Source organism: Myotis daubentonii, chromosome 11 (genome assembly GCF_963259705.1).
Source record: "Myotis daubentonii chromosome 11, mMyoDau2.1, whole genome shotgun sequence".
Classification (NCBI taxonomy): Eukaryota; Metazoa; Chordata; class Mammalia; order Chiroptera; family Vespertilionidae; genus Myotis; species Myotis daubentonii.
Genome location: NC_081850.1, coordinates 20,364,473 through 20,377,177, shown reverse-complemented (window position 1 = coordinate 20,377,177; position 12,705 = coordinate 20,364,473). Strand labels below are relative to the sequence as shown.

The 12,705-nt window shown below is 37.3% G+C and overlaps 1 protein-coding gene across 3 annotated transcripts in view; it reads right to left on the bottom strand.

Annotated features, from left to right (window-relative positions):
* Positions 1–12,705, bottom strand: part of MLLT3 (MLLT3 super elongation complex subunit) — a 270,775-nt gene that overhangs the window by 70,911 nt on the left and 187,159 nt on the right. For all 3 annotated transcript variants that reach the window (XM_059656550.1, XM_059656548.1, XM_059656549.1), the window contains exon 5: positions 7,246–7,953. In XM_059656550.1, the coding sequence (XP_059512533.1) occupies positions 7,246–7,953 (708 nt within the window). The remainder of the gene's footprint in view (positions 1–7,245; positions 7,954–12,705) is intronic.

The following is a 12,705-nucleotide window of genomic DNA, read 5'->3' as shown; positions in this document are numbered from 1 at the left end:
CAAATCAACTCAGTAGAGAAGCAGAATTATATGAAAAAACGAAACAACAAAAACCTAGGAAATTACAGGAGGATGTAAAAATTATTTGGGTTCTTTTTAATTGTCAATTAAAATTTAAACAGGTTAATACTAACCACAATTACAAATTTTGGTTGATGTTGATACGCTCAGATCCCTACCCTTTCCTAGTTCCTAGTCAATGTTGTCCCTAATAAGAACAGTCACATTCCGTAAATGAGCAATATGGCCACAAAAAGGTAAATTCGTAAACCAAGAACAGTTTTATTCTAATTGGAATTATCCAGGTTCTAGAATGCAAAAATATTCTTTTTTTTTTTATTGCTTAAAGTATTACAAAGGGTATTACATATGTGTCCTTTTTTTCCCCCGCCCTTGACAGTCCCCTAGCCTCCCCAATCCCCCAGTGTCTTATGTCCATTGGTTATGCTTATATGCATGCATATAAGTCCTTTGGTTGATCTCTTAAGCAAAAATATTCTTAATGTTAACATTTACGTACATAGCTAAAACATGTTTTTATTATGTTTTCTGTTTTTGCTAAATGCTCACCCACTATAAAAAACAGTCCTTCTGTTTCCCTACCTGCCCCGCCACACGCAGACCTCCCAAATTCTGTAAGGGAAAATTACTAACGGACTTTCATATGACAATATTAGGTGTCTTTATAAATTGAGAAACATTTCAGGAATTACAAAATATATTTTAACATGACTCTTTCAGTCATATTAACAGTAACCCAAAGATAAATCATTCCTTAGTATATCTTCTTTTAATAGCTAACAGCAATGAAAAAATAAACTACCAAGTACGTATTCAATGCAATGATAGGTATGATTTTGTCCTTTATCTCATTTAATCAGAAAGCTGAAAGAAGCTTCTAAGCATTGCCTTAACTCTTAATTTAAAACTTAGATTTTTGTGAGAAACAACTGTTGATGAAGATCTGGACAAAAGGGAACCCTAGTGCACTGTTGTTGGAAATGTAAATTGCTGAAGCCACTATGGAAAACAGTATAAGATTCTGCATAAAATTAAAAATACAACTACCAGCCCGGACTGTGAGGCTTAGTGGTTGAAGGTAGAACTATGAAACAGGAGGTCTCAGTTCAATTCCTGGACAGGGAACATGTCTAGGTTGCAGGCTCAATCCCAGTAGGGGATGACCTTCAGGAGGCAGCCAATCAATGATTCGCTCATCATTGATGCTTCTATCTCTCTCTCCCTCTCCCTCTTCCTTCCTCTTTGAAATCAATAAAAACATATTTAGCCCTAATAGGTTTGGCTCAGTAGATAGAGCGTCAGTCTGCGGACTCAAGGGTCCCGGGTTTGATTCCGGTCAAGGGCATGTACCTTGGTTGCAGGCACAGCCCCAGAAGGGGGTGTGTAGGAGGCAGCTGATCGATGTTTCTCGCTCATTGATGTTTCTAACTCCCCCTCTCCCTTCTTTTCTGTAAAAAATCAATAAAATATATTTTAAAAAATTTTAATACAACTACCATACAATTTAGCAATTTCAGTTTGGGGCGTTTATCCAAAGAAAATGAAAACACTCATTCAAAAGATATACATACCCCTATGTTCACTGAAGCATTTTTACAATAGCTATTATATGGAAGCAACCTAGGTGTCCATTAATAGATGAATTAATAAATAAGATTTGAGATATATGCATATATATACACACATACACACACACACTGTAATATTATTCAGACATAGAAAAGAATGAAATTGAAAAAAAATTGCAATCAATAAAAGCTATAGTAACTGTCAACAAGGAAATGAGATTTATGACACAAAATCCCACCCATTGAATTTATGGCTGAAAACTGGCAGAGACCAGTTTGGTCCAACATGGTGACTAGGTAACCCTTAGCCTCATTATATGCTCACTGCACACTAAATGACACATCCCATACCACATGATCAAAACCAGAAGGCCACCATATAAGGACACCAAATGGCCAATGGAACTCCTCTGAGAAATCTAAACCCTTTTCCCAGGAAAATCCTAAATATTCCTCCCTCTTATTGAATAACCTACACTCCACCCCACCCCTGATTAAATGAATCTCAATAAAGAAAGCAAATTCTGCTAAAGGGGGCTGCTCTGCCTGTGAAGTAGCCCACTTTCTGTCTCATCACTTCACTAATAAACTCACCTTCACTTTAACTCTATGCTGGCTTGCATTTGAATTCTTTCCTGCACAAAGCCAAGAACCAACAATGGGTGGTGAGCCCTCAGGTTCCCAGGCTCCCAGAATGCTTGCCAACATGGATGGACTGAGAGGCTATTATGCTAAGTGAAATAAGTCAAAGAAAAATAAATACTATGTCATTTCATTTATATGTGAAATCTAACAAAACTAAACAAATAAAAAACAAACAGACTCATAGATACAGAGAACTGATAGTTGTCAGAGGCTTGGGTGGTGGGGGATGGGCAAAAAGGTGAAGGAGATTATGAGGTGCAAAGTTATAGTTATAACATAAGTCATGGGGATGTAATGTACAGCATTGGGAATACAGTCAATGATATCGCAATAACTTTATGTAGTGATAGATGGTTACTAGAATTCTCATGGTGATCACTTCATAAATGTCAAATCATTGCTGTATACCTGAAACTAATATAATATTGTGTATCAATGATTTTTTAATTAAAAAGAGCTTTAGCTCTGGCCAGGTGGCTCAGTTGGGGTTGGAGTGTCATCCCCAACACCAAAAAGGTGGCAGATTCCATACTTGGTCAAGGCACATGCCTGGGTTGCAGGTTTGAGCCCCAGTTGGACGTATTTGGGCAGCAGCCCCTTCTCTCTCTCTCTCTCTCTCTCTCTCTCTCTCTCTCTCTCTCTCTCTCTCCATCTCTCTAAAAATCAATTAAAAAATATATCCTCAGTGAGGATTTAAAAAAAAGAGCTTTATATTCCAGAATAAAAATTAAAATAAAAAACAAACTTGGAGCCTTTTTTAGTCCTGTTTATCCCCACAAAACATATGTAACACATGAATATCAATATCAATGTCATATATCTCCTCAAGACAAAAATTCAGAGCAACATGACATCCATTGCAAGTACCCTTTGCCCTCTAAAACATATAAGCCACACACTTAATAAAGGACAGGCACACTCTGTGGTGTTATTGAATATCAAAAATATCTTTCAATGCTTTAGGTTATAAACGTTTCCAGAAGCCAGCTCTTGCATAACAATGGCTAACTCACATTTTTGTTTTCTATATTATTTTTATTATTATTATTATTTAATCCTTACCTGAGGATATTTTTTCATTGATTTTAGAGAGAGTGGGAGAGAGAGGGGAAAAACAGAAAGAAACATCAGATGTGAAAGGAACACATCGATTGGTTGCCTCTTGCACATGCCCTGACCAGGGCCCAGGCTGGGGAGGAGCCTGAAACCGAGGTACATGCCCTTGACCAGAATCAAACCCAGGACCCTTCGGTCTGCAGGCTGACACTCTATCCACTGAGCCAAAACAGCTAGGGCTGACTCAGATTTTTAGATTACTAAATGCTTTACCCAGATTGACTATTTTCACAATAATTTTACAAAGTAAATACTATTATAATCTCCATTTCACAGACAGAAAAACACACAAAACAAACAAAAACCCTAAGAAATAGAGCAGATTAAACCATTTGCCCAAGATCACAGTTACAAGTGGAATTCAAAACACAGCCAGCTTGTCTAACACCACAGTATAGACTCATAAATACTGGATTACTTGACTCCCTTTCTGCCTACCTACCTATCTACCCACCTACCTAAATATTTATCTTCAAATAAGTGATCCCACAAAAAATATGCAGGCATACAAACCATGGATGTACTTTAGGCTTGCCTCCTCTTGTTTACAAAAAGAAAATAAAAATCTTAATAAAAAACAACCATATCAATCAGCAATCTAAGCTTCCCAATCCATCTCAATAGCACTGATTTTTATATAAAACCTGAATCTAACTTATTTTAAAAACTTCTTTAAAAAGTTCTTCCTTTTCATTGTAACTAACTTATACCAAGACAAGATGTTGTTGTGTGTTTTTTTACGACATACCAGGTAAATAATCTTTTTACCCCAGCCCTTCTTAATTCTTCACACTCTTCCAATTATTTTGTGTGTCTTCCTTCTGTTTCCAATGTTCGTGATTTCCACCTGCTGTGTCTAAAATTACCTACCACCCCATCCCTCACGAATGAACATGAATCTGGCTCACATTTAAATAATGAAGCTAGAAAGGACTTTTTAAAAACTGTTTTTATTGATTTTTAGAGACAGAGGAAGGGAGCGGGATGGAGAGATGGGAACATCGATGAGAGAGGAACATCATCTATCTGCTGCCTCCTGCACACCCTCTACTTGGGATCGAGCCCACAACCTGGGCATGTGCCCCAACCAGGAATCGAACCGGGGACCTCTTGGTTCCTGAGGAGCTACACCAGCTGGGCTGGAAAGGACTTTAGAGAGATGAGGTCATCTGATCACATTTACTCAGATGCAGACACGCTCACCACCAGGACAATGTGAATGTTGCTCCCTGAAGTTGGGTCTACCCCAAGCTACCATCAAGGTAATTATAGACCAAGGGAAGTTTAGGGCTGCTAAGGGCTCTCCATTACAATTGCCTCCTGTTTGTTCCTTCCGTTGTCTTGCCCACAGGAGGGACACCAGGTAGTAGAAAGGCCAAACAAAAGTTATCTTTACTAACGAATAAAGGAAATTTCAGCCCTCTTTTATTCTCCTTTGCTCACAGAATGGTCCTTTGGGCCCTGGCTTACTTGGAACCACTATTGTTAATTCTCTTCTGTTACACCACCTACATTTAGAGAATTAAACCAATAGCAGCAACAATAGAAGCATTACTACTATCAGAAAACTGATAAGGGAGGTACAGTTGTTGGGTTTGATATCCAAATAAAACCTGAAAGTCTGTGCAAGCATGTCAAACTCTTGCAGGCTTTCTCAATAATGATATGTACATTACAAAAACTCCTGTTATGATCACTGGATATGTGGCTCTATTATATCATGAATTATTTAAAAAATTTGCTACCCACTGTAAGGAATTATAATTCTAACTCTTCATTCCAGAAGGTTTTTAAAGTTATAGCTTTGAATAAATATACCTAGTTGGACATAAAGTCTATGAAAAGAAAAGCTATACCTTATAAATTATGAAAAAGGGAAGGAGCAAGAGGCAAACAAAAACAAGACCACACAAAACTACCTAAAGAGAAAGATAACCTAGGATACTTTCATGTAGAAAGAACATTCAATACTGCTTGGTGAATGGCATTCAATTTGCTTGGTGAACCAGCAAACATTCAAGAAAGATGCCTTTTAAAAACTTGACCATGACCTGCTATAAGAAATAACCGACCTTCTGAAATAAAAATTTCATGAACCACTATTTACCCCTACTAATTACAATGTATTCTGACTTTTTAAAAATACTGATGATGACATGCTAAATTGATTTCATGGCTCACCAGTGAATCACAACCCATAATTTAAAAACCTCTCTCCTAGAAAAATCACAACATGTCAGAACAAAGTTGCTAAACTTGACAATCTTGATAGACTAATCACAACCCAACTGCATCAGTGAACATTTCAGGGTGATTTGAAATAAAAGTTAAACATACAAAAAAAAGTTCCAAGTAGCATCTGCCTTAAGAACAAGTTTTGATTTAAAAGGAGAGGTAAAAAGAAAAGGAGAAAAAAATAAATGTTTGAAATATTGGAACAAACCCATTAGCTCTCATCTCCATTTCACGAACTATACTATTACACCTTTACCAAACATTGGGATGAATTACTCAATCTCCATGATTTTTTATGTTACTCTGCTCCTAATAATGACCTTCTATTTAAATTTCAAGATTAGCTCTAGAGAGTAGGGGGGAAGGAAGTGGTCTCTGGATGACTAGAGATGGGTATGGATGCCATGTCCTATTTCTGGCTGGCTTTCAACCCAAAACAGTGCAAACACAGGAGAGAGAATCTGCTACTGAGATCCCCTAAAGCTCGCCAGCATTTGAACTAGGAACATTTGTGAAGTTAAGCTTGGGAATAGGAAGAGAAGTAGTATTCTCAAATCGCCAGCATTTTTTAGCCAGACATTTTCCTTGACCACTGTCTAGAAATGTTGACAAGTCAGTATGTGGAGATTATTAGGATCGATCATGACTGATAAGTAATGACAGAAGGCCAAAATTAGAGAAAAAGGAAATGTGAGGAAGAGATAATCTCATAGTAAATAATGTTTTTAGCCTATTCTCTAGAAACAGAATCGAATACCTTTTGAATTACTAACAGTCCTGTCTCTAAAGTGTAAGATTTCTTACGCTGGCAGATTAGAATAGATAACCTGAAAATCTCTTCCAACTCTGACATCTGTAATTATAAGTTTAAATTTCAACATCAGGTAACATTTTGGGGGGAAACTAGATGGCCTTTTGGGCACCCACAAAAGTTAGTCCCTTTTTTCAGGAAAAAAACTTGCAATGAAGATCACAATCAAAGCATTACTACTATGAGAAAACTAATACGGAAAGTACAGTTGTACTTTTAAATCAGTCTGGAACATCTACAAAAACAAAACAGTGTCTATACCATGAAAATAAATATTTTGTTTTTAAAATACTGTCACCTGATTTCACAGGCACATATATATGTTAAAAATTATCAAATTATATATGTATAGTCTATTGCTACATCAATTTTGCTAGATAAAACTGTTTAAAAATATTATCACCAGCTTTCCCTTGATGTAAACAAATTGCTTCATTCCATTGATAAAATAGATCAACATTATAGCTTAACCCTAATATTTTTTAAGTTTCTCTTTTAAATTTACTATCCTTTGTATTCAAGTTTTATTGCATTCTTCTTACTTTCCTAACTTGGCAATCACTGAAAAGCATAGTACCTAAGCTCTAATGACCATCTACGTTTTTCTGCTGCTGTTCAAATACTATTGAATATATCTTTCCTTTAAATCACAGCCCCAAAATCTACATGTTTCCTAATGATTTCATTTCCTTCTTTCCATTAGTTAAAGAAACTGATTTCTAGGCACTTCCATATCACCATGTTATGGTTCAGCTGTCATTTTCTTCCCTCATTCTTTATCTTGAATCTATCTGAAATAAAATCTGAAAGCTCAGAAGGGGAAGGAGGGGAGCCAACAAGACTACTCACATCAGATTTAGAGGACATATTCTCCTCCGCATCAGAATCATTGGGGTCCACGATATCATCAAACGGCGGTAAAGTTGATTTCTTCTTCTCTGACGTCTCACTCTCAATTTTGACTTTTCCCATCTTGACATGAGATTTGTCTTTTATCTGTTTTTTGTCAGCAGAACAAGTGAGTATCAGTGGTGGCGCGCTAGAAAAACTTTTAAATAGAGCCTCTGAGCTACTCTTTTTCCTTTTTTTGGCTGAGAGTTCTTCAGAATCTGAAATGGGGGGCCTTTTACTAGGAGCCTTCTTATCTTGCTGTCCACTGGTGATAGTGAGTAAGTTACTGTCTGGTTTTGGCTCTTTTGACATGGGTTTCGGTTCCTTGAAGGCCATCTTAGGAACGATTTTTTCTTCTTTCAGTGGTTTATTTTCTTTGGGTTTCTTAGAGGATTCTTTGGAAGATTTGTTGTGATCCCTGGAAGGTTCTTTGAAGGCACTTTTATGTTCTCTGGAGTCTTTAGAAGGTTTTTCCTTGTGCTCCTTCATTAATTTGTGAGGCTTTGAAAAACTGGTGCTGCTGCTGCTGCTGCTGCTACTGCTGCTGCTGCTGCTACTGCTGCTGCTGCTGCTGCTACAGCTGCTGCTGCTGCTGCTGCTACTGCTGCTGCTGCTACAGCTGCTGCTGCTGCTGCTGCTGCTGGTATGAACACTCCTGTTAGGGTCCTGCAACAAGGAGAAGAAATGAAACTCAAAGCCAAAATGCAACACAGAGTCAAAAGCCGCTTTCCTTGCATTCCATCTGCACAAAATGATCCCTCTTTGATTGATCTCAAAGTAATTTTATTGGAAACCAACGAAAATATAACAGGTGGAAATAGGGTGTGTGACAACATGGTGAATGAGGGCTACTATGGATCAAGGAATTTAATGAGGCAAGCTATTTTCTTAATCATGAGAAGCATGGCGTTCTAAGCATTTCAATTCAACAAATGCTTACTAAATGCGTGTTCTGAAAGATATAAAGATGGTTTAACATGTGACTTTTTAAAATATTTTTTTTATTTTTCAATTACAGTTGATGTACCACATTAAATTAGTGTCAGGTGTACAATCCAGTGATCAGACATTTATATAACTTAACAAAGTGGTCACCCTGATAACTATAAGATCCATCTGACACCATATATAGTTATTATAATACTAGAGGCCCGGTGCACGAAATGCGTGCACAGGTAAGGTCTCTAATCCTGGTCAGCAATCAGGGCTGATTGGGGTCTTCTGGCAGCCAGCCAGGGCCTTCCTTCATTCCATATCACCCCTTGTCGTCAGTGCACGTCATAGCGAGCAACTGAACTCCCAGTCTCCTGGTCAAACTCCCAAGAAGACACTTTGCATATTAGCCTTTTATATATATAGATTATTAATTATATTGCCTATGCTGTACATCTGCATGCCAATTTGTAACTACCAATTTGTACTTCTTCATCACTTTACCTTTTTCTCCCATCTCCCAATAACCCACCTCTCTGACAAGCATCAAAATGTTCTCTGTATCTGTGAGTCTGTTTCTGTTGTGCTTGTTCATTGGTTTGTTTTCTAGATTCTACATATAAGTGAAATCACATGGCGTTTGTTTTTCTCTGCCTGGCTTATTTCACTCAGCACAATACCCTTGATGTTTATCCATGTTTTTGCAGATGGCAAGATTTCCACATGCCCCAGTCTTAATAACTGTGAGATATTTATGATTCATAGGTGCTATAAGAGCCATTTATATAGTGCTATGACAGCAAAAAGCAGAAGATAAGTAATTCTGTTGGAGGCATGGGGAAAAGAATAATTTAGAAATTTACAGAGAATTATTGAATTAAGTCCTCAAGGATAAGCAGTTAATACTAAGAAGAGAAGAATGAAAAAATACTCGAAGGAGAGCTCAAAAAATGGTGGCTAAATAGGCAGACCCATCATGCACCTCCTCCCAGGGCCAGACTGGAAATACAACTAAATTGGAGAACATTCACTTGGAATTACCAACTGAGATCCAGTTGAGGAGAAGACTTATACCAAGGAAGAACAGAAAACACCTGAAGATCACTCTGCACTGACATATTCCTTCCCCACCCCTTTTTTGTTTTGTTTTGTTTTTTTGTGTGTGTGTGGGTGGGGAGGGGTTGTCTGTCTGGTTGTTTTGTTCTTTTTCTCTTCATATTTGTTCTTTCTTTTTTTCTATCATTCCTACTCTCTAGTCTCATTCCTAATTTCCTCTTCTCTGTACTTGCTGTAGGGGTCTTGTGTAAGTTTTAGTTTTGTTTCTTATGTTTTACGTTTTGTTGTGTTGTGTTTTGTTCTATTCTGTCAGCATTTCCACAACAGCTTCCATGACGTGGTTGGGGGTAAGCTACATAGTCAGCCAACCTGAGAGGAGATTCTATCCACAAACAGGACAATAACATTCAAGACCCAGCTACAACAGGAAAACCCAAATAACTCAAGTAGGGAGGGGGCTTTCCTAGAACACCCAGCCCAGGAGATCTAAGAAACTGCACCACTGGGTCCCACAAAACATCCACTATATAAGACCACCCCACAAAGTCTGGGAGACATAGAAGTTTGATCTAATACATAAAAACAAATACAAAGGGGCAGCCATAACAGGGAGACAAATAAACAACCCCCAAATGAAAGAAAAGGAGGAATAGTCAGGAAAGGAACTAAATGAAATGGAGGCAAGCAATTTGTTAGGTAAAGAATTTAGAGTAATGGTAATGAGGGTGCTCAAACAATTCAGTGAGAACTAAAAGAAACTGAATGAGAATTATAAAAAACTTAATGAGAATTATAAGGGACTTAAGAATAGCTACATCAACATGAAAACAGAGGTTGAAACAATGAATATGGACCAATTGGAAATGAGGAATGACATAGCTGAAATAAAGCACACACAGAAGGATTCAGCATTAGGCTAGAAGAAGCTGAGGACCAAATCAGTGAAATAGGAGACAAGGTAGGAAAAACACCCATTCAGAACAATAAATGGGAAAATATTTAAAAGGCAGGAGGACAGATTAAGGAGATAACATGAAAAGTAAGAGCATTCACATCATAGCAGGACTAGAAGGAGAAGAATCCAAGCAAGGAATAGAGAATCTGTTTGCTGAAATAATGGCAGAAAATTTCCCTAACCTGGTGAAGGAACATGCCAGTAAGTTCAGGAAACACAGAGTTCCAGCCAAGATGAACCCTAAAAGACCCACACATACTAGTAAGCTAATAATTATTAAAATGGTAAATATTAAAGACAAATAATCTTAAAGGCTGCAAGAGAGAGACAGAAAGTTACCTAGAAGGGAGCTCCCACTACTGTCAGCTGATTTCTCAATAGAAACACTTCAAGCCAGAAGGGAGTGGCAAGAAGTATACAAAGTAATGAAAATCAAGAGACTGACTCCAAGACTACTCTATCCAACAAGGCTATCATTGAAATCAAAGGTTAAATAAAGAGCTTTGCAGACAAAAAAAAAAAAGGCTAAAATAATGTATGACCACCAAACCAGTACTGCAAGAAATGCTAAAGGGACCAGTGTACAAAGAAGAAATAGAAAGAGAACAACACAGGCATAAAGAGTAAAAATGGCAACAAATAAATACCTATCAATAATAACCTTATATGTAACTGACTTAAATGCTCCAATTAAAAGACATAGAGTAGCAGAATGGATAAGAAAACATGACCCATATATATGGTGTCTGCAACAAAATCACCTCAGAACAAACGACTCACACAGAATGAAAGTGAAGGGATAGAAAAAATTTTCCCAAACAAATGGAAATGAAAAAAAAAGCTGAGGTAGCAATACTCATATCTCACAAAACAGACTTCAAAGTGAAAGCCATAACAAGAGACAATGAAGGCCACTTCATAATACCAAAGCGATCAATCCAATAAGAGGATATAACCCTGGTAAACGTATATGCACACAATATAGGAGGATCCAAATATATTTTATAACTTCTGGAGGATTTTAAGGGAGAGATAGACAGCAATACAAGCATAGTAGGGGACTTCAACATTCCACTGACATCACTAGATAGATCTTATAGACAAAAAAAATCAACAAGGAAACAACGCTTCTAAATGACATAATAAATCAGATGGAATTGACATTTATAGAACATTTCACCCCAAAGCTACAGAATATACATTCTTCTCGAGTGCATATGGGACATTTTCAAAGATAGCCCGTATATTAGAATAAAAACAAAGTCTCGCCCTAACCAGTTTGGCTCAGCGGATAGAGCATCGGCCTGCGGACTCAAGGGTCCCAGGTCTGATTCCAGTCAAGGGCATGTATCTTGGTTGCGGGCAAATTCCCAGTAGGGGGTGTGCAGGAGGCAGCTAATCGATGTTTCTCTCTCATCAATGTTTCTAACTCTCTATCCCTCTCCCTTCCTCTCTGCAAAAGAATCAATAAAATATATTTTTCTTAAAAAAAAAGAATCACCAGACCCCCTCCAAATAAAATTATTCTCAAGTTGAGATAAAAAGCAATTGTTTTTGTTGTCCAAACTTCAGCACTTAAGGAATATGTCTCCCATCTACTACCAAAAAAAGAAGAAAAGGAAGAAGAAGAAGAAGGAGGAGGAGGAGGAGGAGGAGGCGGAGGAGGAGGAGGAGGAGAGGAAGGAAGGAAGGAAGGAGGAGGAGGAGGAGGAAGGAGGAAGGAGGAAGGAGGAAGGAGGGGAGGGGAGGGGAGGGGAGGGACCTTAAAAGAATAAAGATTTCACTTAACAGTCATCAAAGGGATGGAAACATTTTTACCAATTACTGTTGTGTAGTCATAAGGAAAGAGCTAATTGCTGCCTATTTTGTTTTAAATGTGTTACCAATTTTTTCACATAAATACCTCAGAATATATAACCTTTCTATCTAGGCACAAAATTTAAGTCCACACTTACAATATTTGTGAATCTCTATCATTAACAGTAAAAATAAGAAACAGAAGTAAACCCTGGATGTGCAAAAACCCAAAACAATACTAAAAGAAGAGCTCTTTCTTGCTTACTTCCACCTCCTAATATAACCAAAGACAAACAAATGTCCAAATTTCAACTGGAATTTATATCTTTAGGCTTGCTTATTACGTTTCACCTCTAACTTACCCACTTAAGGTTAATGGTATGTGAACCAATCCTCTATTCCTTAAATATCTAACTTGACACAAAAAGGGTAAGTAGACAGGGACTATGCTTTTCAGTAACATGAACAATCAACTTACTGGATCTATGGGGGGGGGGAAGCATGTATATGAATAAGTATTAGAAAGTAATACCCAAAATGAAAAATTATTGTTGTGTTAGGAATATGTATTTTTTCTTTTTACAATTTTTTTTCTTACTTACTCGACAACAAAATTACACACATCAACTATTCCATTTCTTTTTCTCTAGTGAACATTTGGTTTCAAAATTCTAAAA